At 32.9% G+C, this 17,157-nt stretch overlaps 1 protein-coding gene across 4 annotated transcripts in view; it reads right to left on the reverse strand.

Annotated features, from left to right (window-relative positions):
• Positions 1 to 17,157, reverse strand: part of LOC126893429 (laminin subunit beta-1) — a 252,134-nt gene that overhangs the window by 112,561 nt on the left and 122,416 nt on the right. For all 4 annotated transcript variants that reach the window (XM_050663615.1, XM_050663619.1, XM_050663617.1 and 1 more), the window contains exons 2-3: positions 5,891 to 5,968; positions 4,309 to 4,368 (exon numbers count right to left, since the gene is read on the reverse strand). In XM_050663615.1, the coding sequence (XP_050519572.1) occupies positions 4,309 to 4,368; positions 5,891 to 5,951 (121 nt within the window). In that variant the 5' untranslated portion in view covers positions 5,952 to 5,968. The remainder of the gene's footprint in view (positions 1 to 4,308; positions 4,369 to 5,890; positions 5,969 to 17,157) is intronic.

Genomic DNA, 17,157 nt, shown 5'->3' on the forward strand with positions numbered 1-17,157 from the left:
AATAGGTTTTATTAATCATATTAGGAGAATCTTTAAAACTACAGTAAAACTAAAAGGTCACAAACGAGAATCTAATAAAACCAAACAGTCCGGAAGTTCTTCATAAAACTGATTAGTTTTTAAAGTGGACCGAGAATAAACCATTTTAAAACTACAATAAGACAAATTATCTATTAAGATTAATTAGTCTTATTTGGTACTCTTATTAGATACTTTAAAACTAGTGACAAATGCTTAACAGTTTTAAAGTTCTGGCAGTATACAGCGTGTCTACTTAAGTTGGAAACATATGGGAAACTTTTTGAAGTTATACTTCTTTACGGGCGTAATGACGGTGAAATTTTATATGGTAAAACCTAGCGACCGGGCGCATGCGCATTATTACTTTGTTCTGATTGGATGTTCAAATGACATGACAAAAATTATCCAATATGGCAGCTGTGGCACAGCTGTGGGACTGTGGTTGGTTATAATGTATGCTTGTTGCGTTTTAAAATTTGTAGGAAGAGAAATAACAAACAAAAAGTTAGTTAATGGTTATACTGCCTTTTTAAATAGTTTTCATATTATATTTTTGGACTTATTTACATAGAAGAGATGATTGTTGCATGCCAATGTGGAAGCTCATCAAACTGTGACTAGTATGAGTGCCGCAGATCTCGCTTATTCAAAGCTAAAGAATCTTTCACTGGTAAGTGTTTTATAAATAGTTGATCAAATTTTGTTATGATATTTGAACATAGCCACTTTGCACGACGCAAGTGATTGCGAAATTTATTAGTCGTTATACGGGCTCCGATACCTACCTTGAACCTACCAAAATACATAAGTAGTATGTAATACTTTTATTTACATAATTTGATTACCATCAAAATTTCTATCAATATTCACCTAATATATTGTTTTCTTACTCTATGTTTTGTTGTATTTTTTCAATTCTAAATCATTTCAATTCAAAATCAAAATAATTTGATTTACATAAGTTAAAAATGTCAAAAAGTTAATCTGTTTAGTTAGACGATCTTCGCAGATAATGACAAGCTGTCTCTGTGGCGAAGTTTTAATGCGAGTGAATCCCAATACAACGCAAATACCAGCCGCGTGGTAAGTTGGTTCGAATCCCAATAGAAACTGTTATTTTTTTTATTTTTTTTATACATTTTATGATTATAAGTATATTTATTATATAATTTTATTTTCAGAAAATACGTATTTAGTTAAAAATTTTTCCGACAATTAATGTTCAGAAATCATTTGTGGCATTTTTAATGTGTTTGTGTGTGTTTTATTTTTTTATTATTTTAATTTTTGGCACTGTTTTAATAAAAATGTTTGAGAAGTAGTAAGTATAAATTAATTTAATATTTAAATAAAATATAAATAAAAAGTATATTAATTTCGTTTATAATCATATAATCATATAATAGAAGTATAACTTCTTACGTGCGTACAAAGTACACACACATTCTTTTTTTATTATTAATTTTACGAAAAAAATTATTCTTTATAAAAAGTTCTGAATGCCCCAAAACCTAAGATTCAATCATCAGATATCAAATTTTTTCAATATTATACGAGGTATGTCAAAAAATATGAATTTCGGTCAAGGGTAAAGTACCTTTATTTCTCTCAATATCGAAAATTCTTATGATAAAAAGTTGTTTGGAATTAAAAACTAAGATCAAATATGCAATTACATGCTTCTAATTGAAAAAAAAATTTACATTTTTTTCTCAAATTTATGGATACCCAACATCGTTTTTAATTATTACAAATATGATAATTCGTTTATTATTCATTTTACGAAAAAAAGTTATACTTCATAAAAAGCTTTGCATGGTCTAAAATCTAAGACACAACTATGATATATCAACTTTTATTAATTTTATACGAGGTGTGTCAAAAAGTATGAAATTCGCTCAAGATTATAGTACCTTTATATTTCACAATATTTCAATTAGAAGGATGTAATTGCATATTGAAACATAGTTTTTAATTCTAAACAACTTTCTTCATAACCGTTTTCAATATTGTGAAAAATAAAGGTACTTTACTCTTGAGTGAAATTCATATTTTTTTACATACCTCGTATAAAATTAATAAAATGTGATATCTGATAGTTGCATCTTCGGTCTTAGGACACACAGAGCTTTTTATAAAGAATACCTTTTTTTCGCAAAAGTAATAATTAAGGAGTTATCGTACGTGTAATAAATAAAAACGAAGTTAGTATCAATAAATTTGAGAAAAATTTGGAAAATATTTTTTTTTTCAATTAGAAGCATGTAATTGCATATTTGATCTTAGTTTTTATTTCCAAACAACTTTTCATAATAAGAATTTTCGATATTGAGAGAAATAAAGGTACTTTACTCTTGAACGAAGTTCATATTTTTTGACATACCTCGTATAATATCGACAAAATTTGATATCTGATGACTGAATCTTAGGTTTTAGAGCATGCAGAACTTTTTATAAAGAATAACTTTTTTTCGTAAAATGAATAACAAAAAAGTTTCCCATATGTTTCCAACTTAAGTAGACACATAGTAGACATAAACAAGGTAACTTTAAAACCATTATCTTCTTATTTACCACAATAAAACCTTTATTAACCTTAAATAATACTAAAATGTTTTTATTGTGCTACTTGGGCTGTACAAGTGTGCTGCGCAGTAATAAACGCAACCTGTATCAGTAGCCAGATGGTCGGTACGGTGTTCGAGGAAGCATAGGGAATAATATATTAAAGAACCAGTTGTCTTAAAATACTTGTTTTTCCGACGTTGCTATCTCTTGGTCCAGTAGATTCCTGTCCATTGGCGAATATTACGCAGTCATGACATATTTTTACGTCCTAGACTTCTCTTACCCTCTTGCCCGTGTTCATTTGTCGGCAAATAAACACGGTTCAAAGGAAGTCAGAAGCTGATACAGACTATGAGAGGCGGGTACGGTCAGTGCCGTGGTAACTTTACTATGGAGTGGTCTAACGACGTTGTGTTGTGATTTTTATCATTGTATGAATTTACCAACTTACTAAAATTTCTACCGCCAACACTGGTGGTGTACCCTCGATACATCGGAATGGTCCGACAGAATTTATCAAAAAGTAAATATTTATTAAAAGTCAAAGTCAAAGTTTTCAACCTAATAGAAATATTAAAAATATTGAAAAATATTAAAAATATTCCTAAAAGATATTTAATTGAAAACTTATTGGACCATTTTCCTGGTAACACCTCCATGGCTTCTAAAAATTGCAAGCCAGATGGATGCTGAAGCGAAGAAGACAAGAGGGGATTCAAAAACATACAATTCACGACCCCGTCTGTTCAGCTGGTAAATTCCAACGGAAAATGGACCTAGTTACCCAAAGGAGTAAAACTAATATGAAATAAAATAAAATAAAAATGTATACCATTTTTATTCAGTTGCAATGCGAAGGCAAAACTGTCTTATTTTTCACTTAGAACAGAGAGCGCAAACCAGCACTCTAAATCGACGATTTTCGACTCTAGTTGAAGTCAAGTCAAAGTGACGAAACTCCGAGAGCTTATCCCCGCATTGCAACTGACGCTTATGGAGTAGGTGTCTAGCGACATCTGGCAACTGAAAGTCAAAGTTTTCAACCGAATAGAAATATTAAAAATATTGAAAAATATTCCTAAAAGATATTTAATTGAAAGCTTTTTGGACCATTTTCCTGGTATTTTCTTCTTCGCTTCAGCATCCATCTGGCTTGCAATTTTTAGAAGCCATGGAGGTGTTACCAGGAAAATGGTCAAATAAGTTTTCAATTAAATATCTTTTAGGAATATTTTTCAATATCTTTAATATTTCTATTAAGTTGAAAACTTTGACTTTCAGTTGCCAGATGTCGCTAGACACCTACTCCATAAACGTCAATTGCAATGCGGGGATAAGCTCTCGGAGTTTCGTCACTTGGGGCAGAGAGCAGCAAACCTACGCCTCTCTGATGATGACTCCAACTAAAGTCGAAAATCGTCGATTTAGAGTGCTGGTTTGCGCTCTCTGTTTTAAGTGAAAAATAAGACAGTTTTGCCTTCGCATTGCAACTGAATAAAAAATGGTATACATTTTTATTTTATTAAATATTTATTAATTTCACAGTAACGGGGGCGCCAACCGTACTCTCTTTTCTTTTCACTCTTATATATTTTCTATTTCTTTTCGCCGACGTAAACTGGTGAAGAGTGCCACGCCACACTCCATCGGATCTCGGCTTTATAACTCACTGTCAATAAAGTTTATATAGCATTTTCACAAAATAAACTATTCACTCACCTCTACTAGGATGGAATATTCGCTGTCTTGCTCCAATATATTCACCATTAAATTCTCTAACTAAAACAAATTGTTTGAATGCCAAATATAATACACATAGTTTCTAAAGTTATGCATCACCCCTCGTATTCACGATGTTTACGCTTTTAGAAATCCGTACCTTTATCACATATTTAATGGGCGTTTTTTATAAAAAATACCTTTTTTGGTTTTTTATTTTATTTGAATACCCATTAATTGACCTGGTTTTGCCAAGGTGTAAACATTTGAAAAATTTATTCTGGTACAATTTTTGAAAACGTGATTAAAAATAAATCGTGCTTTAATTTCTGAGTTGGACCGGATAATAATTATCGATTTAGTTGAAGAAGGCCATTCACAGCGGTTCGTGGCGGAAATAGTGGATGTTTCTCAGAGTGATGTCTAACGGATATGGAATAGGTTCCTGGAGACAAACTCGATACGGAATAGAGCTCGGTCTCGTAGACCCCGAGTTACCAATGATCGACAGAATAGATATATCAGAATTTCCATCCGTAGAAATTCTTCTATGTCTGTACCATCCCTCCAAAGAGAATTCAGGCATGATGCAGGACTGAGAGCATCGTTGGCTACAATAAGAAGAATAATTTTAGACTCGAGTTTGAGGAGTCGTCGACCAATAAGAGTTCCTCAGCTACAACCTAGACATGTTTTGAACCGCCTCCAGTGGGCTTAGAATACATACAGCTCCCCCAACAGTTTTGGAATTTTGTGCTTTTTTCAGACGAGACCAGAATCTGTTTAAATGATGATAAACGGCGAATTCGTGTGTGGCGAAAGTCAACAAGAGCTGCACAACTAGCCACACACGAATTCGTCGGTTATCATTATTTAAACAGATTCTGGTCTCGTCTGAAAAAAGCACAAAATTCCAAAACTGTTGGGGGAGCTGTATGTGTTTTTAAGCCCACTGGAGGCGGTCCAAAACATGTCTAGGTTGTAGCTGAGGAATCTGAGTCTAAAATTCTTCTTCTTATTGTAGTCAACGATACTCTGACTCCTGCAGCATGCCTGAATTCTCTTTAAAGGGCTGGTACAGACATAGAAGAATTTCTAAGGATGGAAATTCTGATATATCTATTCTGTCGATCATTAGTAACTCGGGGTCTACCACACCGAGCTCTATTCCGAATCGAGTTTGTCTCCAGTAACCTATTCCATATCCGTTAGACATCACTCTGAGAAGCATCCACTATTTCCACCACGAACCGCTGTGAATGGCCTTCTTATCTAAATCTAAACTAAATCGATAATTCTTATACGGTCCAACTCAGAAATTAAAGTAATTACGATTCATTTTTAATCACGTTTTCAAAAATTTCACCAAAATAATTTTTTCAAATGTTTACACCTTGGCAAAACCAGGTCAATTAAATGGGTATTCAAATAAAATAAAAAACCAAAAATGGTATATTTTTTATAAAAAAAGGCCCATTAAATATGTGATAAAGATACGGATTTATAAAAGCGTAAACATCGTGAATACGAGGGGTGATGCATAACTTTTGAAACTATGTATATTTTTTCTATAAAATCTTACTTCGACTTGTTATTTGTATTAGCAGCAGCCAAAATGCGAAAGAAAACTGATACATCTTCATAGACGTTATGTCGATCCCTGAAACAAAATAAAAAGCATCAGTGTGTTATATTCTACTTATAGTACACTTGCATGCAAGATGGCTCAATATTTTATGGATGTGGACCAGATGTAACATTGTTACAGCTTTAGATAATGTCACAAAAATAAAACTAAACGAAATATTTAAATAATTAAACAGAATATCACGATGCGGTATAATATTATGTTTATCTGGGATTGACACACAATTATTCATGTAATGAAAATTACATTTTTAATTAACTAATGTTTGACGTTTCGATTACAACTCCCGGAAATCGTTCTCAAAAAAGAATATACATATTAAAAATTCTAAAGAACAAGACAAGACAAATTAATACAAAACGATGAGCGTATCAATAAGCGCTGCTGCAGATAAAATAATGATTATCATGATCATCGCCAACATTCGTCACGGATAGGCATATCAAGAAGAAGAAAGACATAACACCTTTAAGCTAGAAGAGGTAAATGATGGACGACAGCAGAAGAAGATGAATTACAGCAGAAAATTTATTCTGCAATAACTCAGCTAAATAATGGCAAAGCAGCCCCGATAATACTGGTCAACCTCTGTACTGGTCAAGTTCTGTACCTCTGATTTTGATTACTTAGGTCTAAGTAAAGAAAGAAAAAATATTTTTATCTAATAAAGTTTGCTTTTGCCTACTTACCAGAACGAAATTTCAAATTTTATGAAAAAGCTCTATTTTTAAATTTAAATTAAAAAAATAAAACTAAAAACTAAAAATAAAAAAAAATAAAACCCACAAATACAAAAAACAATACAAATAAAACTTTAAAACATGAACAGTTTTGGTGTTACTATTAGGTTTGTTCCAACTTGATACAAAACCGTTCTTGAATCGTTGCGCGCATGCGCAATAACGAATAATTATGCGCAGTAACGCATTTTTCGTTACTGCGCATACTCGTAACCGTTCAAGAACAGTTTTGTATCGAGTTGGAACAAATCTATAGTGTAAACAAGGACTGTCTCGCAGGAGCCCACAAACGTAGTTACCATCATGTTCTCATTATATTCTCCTTGATACCGTTGATCGAAGTTTATAACATCTTGGTAAAGGCATTCCCCATGCTTTTCTGAATATGCACCCAAGACAGGGATGAGTGCTGTCGCCACAATTATTTAATGTGTACTGCCAACTAATATTTCAGGAGGCACTATGAGAAAGAACTGAAGGTGTAAGGATTGGAGGGAGCATCATTAATAACATAAGATTTACAGACGATACCGCAATCATAGAGAGAATATAGACGATTTATAAGTTCTCCTAGATATCATTAACAGAGAAAGCAAAAGATGGGACTAACAATGAATATAAATAAAACCAAATTCATGGTGATCTCAAAAATCCCTGTTGACAACATATATCTGACATTGGAGGGTAAACCGATAGAGAGGGTCGAGAAGTATAAATACCTCGGAGCAATTATAAATTCACAATTAGATCAAGATCAAGATGAGGAGATAAAGTTCAGAATAGAAATAGCTCGAAAAGGATTTATAAAATACAAGTAGTCGAAGCAATAAAGCACTGAACCTCCGAAAAAAAGGACAAGACGGATCTTAATAATTCTTTTTGCATTCGACTCGTGAATGCGCCAGGAAACTTTGTGACCCCGAGCCATGATATAATATTGAAAAACTGCATACAAAAAATGCATTCTTAAAGTGCATCTCAAACAGACAAAAAAATTCAGAACTCGTCAATTATCGGCGGAAATGAGTTCAATTTTGTTACTCCAGGGTTTTTGGGGTCGCTGAAAACGAATATGACGTCAAAAGTGATCTCCGGAGTACCTGGTGCCAAGGGTACCTACTGTGTACCTCGTTTTGTGGAGTTTTCGGCAAATTCATTAAAAATTAGTCAAAAATCATTACTCGGGGGTTTTTGGGGCCGCTAACGACGAATATGACATCGGAAGTAATTTCCGGAGTACCTGGTGCACAGAGTACCTACTGTTTACCTCGTCTTGTGGAGTTTTCGGCAAAAAATTTATTAAAAAATTAGTCAAAAATAATTACTCGGGTGTTTTTGGGGTCGCTAACGACGAATATGACATCGGAAGCGATCTCCGGAATACCTGGTGCCCAGGGTACCTACTTCTTATGGAGTTTTCGGCAAATTCATTAAAAAATTAGCCAAAAATTATTATTCGGGGGTTTTTGGGTCGCTGACGACAAATATGACATCGGAAGTGCTTTACAGAGTACTTGGTACCCAGGGTACCTACTGTTTACCTCGTTTTCTGGAGTTTTTGGCAAATTCATTAAAAAATTAGTTAAAATTCATTACTTAGGGGTTTTTGGGGTCTCTGACGACGAATATGACATCGGAAGTGATCTCCGGTGTATCTGGTGCCCAGGGTACCTACAGTTTATCTCGTAACTAATGATGTTTGACTAATTTTTTAATGAATTTGCCGAAAACTCCAGAAAACGAGGTAAACTTCCGATGTCATATTCGTCGTCAGCGACCCAAAAACACCCCGAGTAATGATTTTTGGCTAATTTTTTAATGAATTTGCCGAAAACTACATTAGAAGTAGGTACTCTGGGCACCAGGTATTCCGGAGATCGCTTCCGATGTATTCGTCGTTAGCGACCCCAAACATCCCACGAGTAATTATTTTTGACTAATTTTTTAATAAATTTTTTGCCGAAAACTCCACAAAAACGCTAAACAGTAGGTACCCTGGGCACCAAGTACTCCGAAAATCACTTCCGATGTCATATTCGTCTTTAGCGGCCCCAAAAACCCCCGAGTAATGATTTTTGACTAATTTTTTAATGAATTTTAATGACGAGGTAAACAGTGTAGGTACCCTTGGCAATAAATACTCCGGAGATCACTCTTGACGTCATATTCGTTTTCAGCAACCCCAATAACCCCCGAGTAACAAAATTGAACTCATTTCCGCCGATAATTGACGAGTTCTGAATTTTTTTTATTGTCTGTTTGAGATGCACTTTAAGAATGAATTTTTTGTATGCAGTTTTTCAATATTATATCATGGCTCCGGTTCACAAAGTTTCCTGGTGCATTCACGAATCGAATGCAAAAAGAATTATTAAGATCCGTCTTGTCCTTTTTTTTCGGAGGTAAGGCCGATTTTAGTGCATTATTTCTTCGTCTAAAGTCAATGTTTACAAATAAGAAATTGAGTACTTATGGACATTAGATTGAGGTTCGTCGAATGTTATATTTGGTCGCAACTACTATATGGGGTAGAAGCTTGGACTCTAAAAGCAAAATCCGTAAAAAAATTGGAGGCATTCGAAACGTGGCTATATAGGCGTATTCTGAAAATTCCTTGGACTGCAAAAGTCTCAAACGAAGAAGTGTTAAGAAGAATTGGACATGACAGGAAGCTTATGAACACAATTAAAATAAGAAAAACATCGTATCTGGGCCACATACTTCGTAACAATAAATCTCTCTGCTAACTCTCTGCTACACGTCATCATGCAAGGAACAGTAGAGGGAAAAAAAGGCTTGGGAAGAAAGAAGAAATATTGGCTGAGGAATATCAGAGATTGGACTAAACTCAGTGTTGAACAGATATTTCAGGTTGCAAAAGACAGAGAAGAGTTTAAAAAAGTGATCGCCAACCTTTGTTAGAAGACGGCACAAGAAGAAGAAGACTGACCGAGTCACAAATGAGTAGGTCCTCAGAAGAATGAAAAAAAAACTGAGAGGTACTGACCACCATCAAATCTCGAAAGTTACAATAGTTCGGACACTTTATGCGAAATGAATTCAGATATGGTACAAGTCATCTTGCAAATATTTGGAAGGCGAGGTCCAGGAAGAAGAACATGAGGTTAAAGAACCTCATAACCTGGTTCAAAACATCTGTGTAGCTTTTCCGCGCCACTGTAGATAAGATAAAGATTGCCATGATGATCGCCAACATTCATCACGGATATGCACATGAAGAAGAAGAAAAAGACCCTGCTATAATATAAACCCTACTATAATGCAAAACTTTCTATAATATAAAACCCTGCAATTTATAATATAAAAGAAGATTTGAAGCTTTGTGATGAAACAATAATTTAAATTTTTATATCGCACCTAAATTGTGAACTGCCGAACAACCTGATCTCAAGGAACTATATCATGTAGGGCAGGGGTCACCAATTAGTTTCCCTGAGGGTCCGTTTCGAAAACTTATGACACTTCCGGGGTCCGGATTTAATGCTACCTGTGTCTGGTTGTTCTGATTCGGTTTCTTTGCGGATTCTTGTTAAAAAATATCCCCTATAAACAAATCAGAGAAGGGTGCTGGCCGAAATTTTGGGGCAGAAATTGTTTAACAATTTTTTTTAACAAATTCAAAACATCACCTTTTTTGCCCTGAAAATATGTTTTTCGCATTTTTGGGTCATCTTAAACTTAAACAAAAAAGATTTGTCATTTCCCAAAACTTGACAGGCTTTACATTATTATTTAAACATTATTATTACATTATTATTTAAACTTTACATTAGGACAGTTTAAATTATCATTTTTGCGGCTGTCAAGTGCCTAAATTGAAGTTTAAACATTCAATTTCAACATTCTGATGAATAAGTAATCGGGGAGTATTTCGATTATTTAGACCGTTGTTTTTAATTGTTAATTATTATGCGCGATAATTCGCGCGAAATAAGCCCCGATTACTCATTAGAATCTTGAAATTGAATGAATGAACTTCAATTTAGGTACTTGGCGACCTGAAAACTAATAAATTACATAAGTTTTCAAGTATCTAAAATGCATATTTTCGCATTTTCACATTTTAGTCGCTGATAACTCGAAAACTAGCAACTTTTCAGAAATTGACAAGAGACCTTTTTTGTTTAAAATTACAGAAAAAAGTCAGAAAGGTAATTTTCAATTTGTATAAAAAAAAATTGTTTCGCTCGGCACCCTTCTAATTTATTTAAAGGGGACATATTTGAACAGGAACCCGCAAAAAAAAAGAATCAGAAAAATTTTATTTTGAACACAGCAACACAGTAATATTTTAAAAGTTAAGAATTTATATTGTGAATGTTAATGACCCTTTCTTTAAATCCAGTTATTGAAACTGAGAAATTTAAAATTAATAATCATAGTACAAAATAGTAATTAACGTGTTATCTTTTCTACATTAATTTCAATGCAAGCTGTTTGTTGCAAACTTATTAAATCTGAAAACAATTTCAATTAAATGCATAGCTGAAAAGTACACTCACATCTACTTATAGATTATAGTACATAGAGAGGAAATGAATATAAAAAACGCACGTGACAATTCTATATAGCAGTTTACTTAAATTCAAAATTAATGATTATAATAAGTATGTATAACAATAACGGGAAAACTCTTTATAAAATTAAATTATCAGTGAGAAAAATGACATTTTTTATTATGTACAATCTGTCTGTAGTTTTGAGTAAGTTTAGTGCAACTGATTCTTATTAGCGAGTTAAAGGCCCGTTTTCACGGTACACTTTGGATGATCATCCCGGATGAATCATCCAAAGTGATTACGACGATGAAAGTAATTATCGTTTACATGGATCACCAAGACTGAACTAGTCTGTTCACTTACAAATGGCGCCGACTGAAGTTGTACGTGCTGGAATTGGCATAATAAGTGAATATATTTTAAATGAACTTAGACATGTACTTGAAAAACAGAAAATTAGAAAAAAACGACGTTGGTGGGTAAGGCCGTGGATAATTCGACGCTACAAAATGGGGGCGTCAACGTGTTTGTTAAAGGAATGGTCTACAAAAGATCAAGCCATGTTAAAAAACCATCTAAGAACAAAACACAACGTACAAACACAACAACTACGCACTTTAAATGCGACAATAAACAACCACGTGCACCTGTTGCCCCCGTTCACTAGTCACTGCCGATGAATCACGTCAACAAATGCATGTTTACATGGTTCACTTTGGATGATTCATCTGCGATGCATCCCCTAAAGTGAACAAAAGTAGAACTCGGTTCAACTTCGTTTAATATTCATTTTGGATGATTATTTTCGATGATTAATAGTTTACACGATTCATTTATTTTTCATTTTGGATGATTCATCCGGGATGATCATCCAAAGTGTACCGTGAAAACGCGCCTTAAGATATTCATCTGTTAGCTGAGATCTGTACGAATTTTTAATAAAGTTCATTCTTGATAAAGCGGCTTCGCACACATAAGTTGAGCTAAACGTAGTACCTACACAATTTCATGGCCAAACATTTTCAAAATTGCCAAACATTATATTCTGAATTCAATGGCGGTCCGCACAAAACTATCCCACGGTCAGGATGGCGAATTTACAAAAGATATACCATTTCAGTCATGATGGCGACTGAATTCGAGTAGGTTTTGTATGCAGAATATTTTACATATTCTATTCTATTTCGGTCCAGAAATTAACTATATTGGTATAGGATTTGTAAGCGAAATTTTTGATTATTATTGAGCAAATGTCTATACTGTTTCAGTCATGTAAGTAAAACTAATCAAATATTTACTTAAGTGGATTTATTATTATATCACAAAATTTAGATATGTTTTGAAAATCAAAATGAATAATATATATTTGAATAATATTAAAAATTAAAAACAAATTAATAATTACTAATGCACGAGTATATACAGTATGTCTCTGTAAGTTGGAACCATATGGAAAACTTTTTTATTATTGATTTTACAAAAAAAAAGTTATTCTTCATAAAAAGGTATGTATGGTCTTAAACCGAAGATGCAGTCATCTGACATCAAGTTTTATCAATAGTATACGAGGTATGTCAAAAAATATGAATTTGTCTCAAGCGTAAAGTACCTTTATTAATTCTCAAATTGCAGATACGAAACATCATGTTTATTTATGATAACTCCGATATTATTAGTTTTACGAAAAAAAAGTTATTACATCTTTTTAAGTGAAATTATTGTGAACTATAGGTAAAGGTATTTTACTCTTGAACAAAATTCATATTTTTTGACAAACCTCGTATAAAATTGATAAAATTTGATAAATTATGGTTGTATCTTAGTTTCTAGATTCTAGACCATGCAAAACTTTTTATAAAGAATAATTTTTTTTTTCGTTAAACTAATAATATCGAGAAAATTAATATGAGATAATTTGAGAAAAACTTATTTTTTTTTAATTAGAAGAATATAGTTGCATATTAGAACATTAAAGTCCAAATAAATTTTCGTAATAACAATTTTCAATATTGTGAAATATATAAAGATACTTTACTCTTGACAGAAATTCATATTTTTTTGACATCTCTCATATACTATTGATAAAACTTAATATCAGATGATTGCATCTTAGACCATGCAGAACTTTTTATAAAGAATAACTTTTTTTCGTAAAATCAATAATAAAAAAGCTTTCCATATAGTTCCAACTTACAGGGACATACTGTATAATATACTTGTAGATTAGTAGTTATTCATTTGTTTTATTTTTAATCATATCCAAATATATTTATTCATTATAATTTTCAAAACATATCTAAATTTTATTATTCGAATTCAGTCGCCATTATGACTGAAATGGTATAGCTTTTGTATATTCGCGTCCGGATGCGGACCGCGGTCCGCCAATTGGTGACCCTTGAGTAGGGCATAATATTATGAATATTACAGGATGAAATTTTGAAATTATACAGTGTGAAACCACATTATGGAATAAAATTGTTTGAGTGCTTATTTAAGAAAATTATAAAATTCGCTGGTACACCTCAACTTTTCAATTTAAACGTGCGCTTTTTAAACATAAACTAAATGTACAGTGTGATTCACACAAGTCGAACATAGTCCATCGTCTTTATTTTTAATGGAACAACCTATATATTTTTCTGTTTTTAAAAGCTCATTAATAACCTGAATAATACAAGGTGAAATTTTGAAATTATGTATAATTGTCGTCCAGAAGTCAAATAAATACAAAACTGATACAATGCAATATATTGATACTACTACTAGGTACATGTCGATATACAATGCACAAGTATTCGGTTTTCTTTTTATTTACTTCTATTAGACCCCATATATCATACTCTTCAATTAATTTTCGTGCCATATAGTTTAAATAGTCATAATCTTGAGCCAATATTACTTGATCGTCTGCAAAGTTGAGCGTATATACCGTGAGTGGTATCCCCATTGTTCTATATTCTTGTTTCCATCTTTTTAAAGCACTTTCGAGGTATATTTTAAATAACGTCGGGGGCAGACAGGCAACATCCTTGCTTTAATCCTTTTGATGTTATTAATCCTGTTGTTATTTGTGTCCCTGTTTTTATTTTTGTTATTGGTTGATTGTATAGCACTTCGACAGCTTTTATTAATTCTATATTAATAGTCGTGCTTTCCATTTATTGCCACAGCTTCTTCAGTGGAACGCTGTCGTAGGCTTTCCGTAGGTCGACAAACAACAAATGCATTTCTTGATTCCGTGCCATCTTTTTTCTATTATCTGGGTTAAGGACAAAATGTGGTCAATAGTGGATCGACCCGTACGAAATCCTGCTTGTTCTTCTGCTTCAGAATCTAAGTATTCTCTCTCGATTTGATTATTTAAAACATTTCCATATATTCAACTCATAGATCCGGTTACAGCTATTCCTCGGTAATTTTCACAATTATTTATTTTTTTTGTGCAATATTGTGCAATATATTGATACCTACTTAGTGTAAAAAATTAATGTCTGTATTGAGCTAATTTTAAAAAATACCATTATTTAAAGTTGGATAAATTATTAGTTTCAAAATATTATGTATTAAATCTCTTGACAAAAATTATATAAAATCTTTAGACCTTCTAACTTCTAACCTCTCGGGTGTAGGTATGACATGTGCTGTGTTAACAGTGCACAAATCTCTTCCATTGCTTCCTGTCCTGTGCCATAGCCTTAGCTTCGTTCCATGATATTCCTTTTTTGTTAAGAATCCTTGCCATCACTTCGTTCCATGTCTCTCTCGGTCTTCCTCTACTTCTTTTTCCCTGCACCTTCGTTTCCCATATCTTTTTAACTGGTACTTCTTTCTGTAGTCGTTGTAACTGCCCCCACCAACTTAATTGTCTTTTTTCAACATACTCCATCATTGTCTCAATTTTCAGTTCTTCTCTTATGTAGTTATTCCTTATCCTATTCCTTCTAGCGACTCCTTGAACTCTGCTTAGATACCTTATTTCTGCTGCTTGTATGTATCTTAATTTTGTGTTGTCTATTTAGTACCCAGGATTCACATCCGTATGTAAGTACTGGTCTGTATATAGCCTTAAATACCTTTATTTTCTTATGTTTCGATACTTCTTTCTTGTTAATAATTGTTTTTCCCATTACGTGGTACAGTCTATTCACTTTATCAATTCTTTTATTGATCTCAGCTCCCTGTCTACCTATTTTTTCAATGGTTACTCCCAAGTAGTCAAATGATTGTACCTGTCTAATCTCTGTATCATCTATCTGAACATGTACACCCTCTCTTTCTTTGGCTATTACCATCACCTTCGATTTTTCTTTGTTCGTAGTCATACCATACTTTTTTAAAACTGTGTTCCATGTTTTTACGCTTCTTTGTAACTCGTCTTCAAAATTGCTAAAATTACTACATCGTCGGCAAATGTACAATCTGCTATCTCAGTGCTTTTCAAATTTCTATACCCTATGTGTAGTGGTCTGCCTTTTGTTTTTGTTTCTTTTATTATTTCGTCCATAAACGTAATAAACAGTAACGGGCTCAAGCTTCCTCCTTGTCTTACACCTTCAGTTGTTTTGAACTGGTCAGATATCATATTTTTACTTATCACACGGTTTTTAGTGTCTCTGTATATTGATTTAGTTACCCGTGTAAGTTTCTCTGGTATTTTTCTGTTCTTCAGATTTTTCCATACTTTTGATCTAGGTACTTATCGAATGCTTTTTCCATATCAAGGAAACTGAGGTACGTTTTTTTCTTCCTAGATAATCTTTTATTTATTATATCGTTTAACGTAAAAATGTGATCTTGTGTACATCTACCAGGTTTAAAACCACTTTGCCTTTGCGATTCTTCTAAAGTAGGTTCTATTATATTTCTCAGTCTCCTCTCTACTATTAGCTCATAAACTTTCATCACTGTACTTAATAGTTATTCTTCTATAGTTGTTGCAATTCTTGTTGTCACCCTTCTTATGTATAGGTACAATCAAACCAATTTCCCAGTCTGTGGGAATTTGTTCTGTTCGTCTCTCCAAATAATTTGAAATAGTTCTAATAACTTTTGTAATCCCCTATCACCCATTTTTATCATTTCTGCCATAATTTTATCATGACCTGGCGCCTTTCCATTTTTTATCTTCCTAATCGCGTCAGTTAAATCATCCATTGTAATGTTTGGTATAAATTCAACTTCTTTCTCGCCCGTTCTTTCTTCATCTTCTTTCGTGTTGTAGTAGTTTCTGGAAATACTCTTTCCATCTTCTTATATTGCTCACTTCATCAGTCAGTAGATCTCCATTCTGATATTTTATTGATGTTACTTCTTTATGTTTATTACCTCTTATTCCTTTTATGACCTTATAAAATAATTTCTGACTACTTCTGCTGTCATGTTCTAATTTGTCTCAAAAATCTTTCCAGGACTTTTGTTTTGCTGCTACTATTATATTTTTAACTCTTTTCCGCTGCTCTCTATATTGTTTATAATTTTTTTCTGTTCGGTTACCTAGATATTTTCTCCACATCTCCTTTTTCTTGCGTGTGTCTCCTGATTTCCTCTGTCCACCTGCTGTTAGTTTCTGTTTACTGTTCGTTTTTGTGTATTCCACAAATTCTCTCTGCTGTTTTTATTATTGTGTTTTTGAATGTTTGCCACATCTGGTCCACTTATAAGTTTTCCCAATTTTTCCTTCCTGATTCTTCATTCAAAATTCTTCGACAAAAATTATATTTATGTAATTTAAAAATTTCATAATATATAGGATAGTTTTTTAAGATCAAGATCAGGTTATTAAGGAGCTTTTAAAAACAAAAAATATACAGGGTGTTGCATTAAAAATTAAGATGATTACCTATGCAAGATTTGCGTGAATCACACTGTACATTTAAATTTGTTTTAAAACCGCACATTTGAATTTAAAAGATGACGTGTCTCACCGTTTTATATGATT

The sequence above is a fragment of the Diabrotica virgifera genome, chromosome 10, assembly GCF_917563875.1.
Source record: "Diabrotica virgifera virgifera chromosome 10, PGI_DIABVI_V3a".
Classification (NCBI taxonomy): Eukaryota; Metazoa; Arthropoda; class Insecta; order Coleoptera; family Chrysomelidae; genus Diabrotica; species Diabrotica virgifera.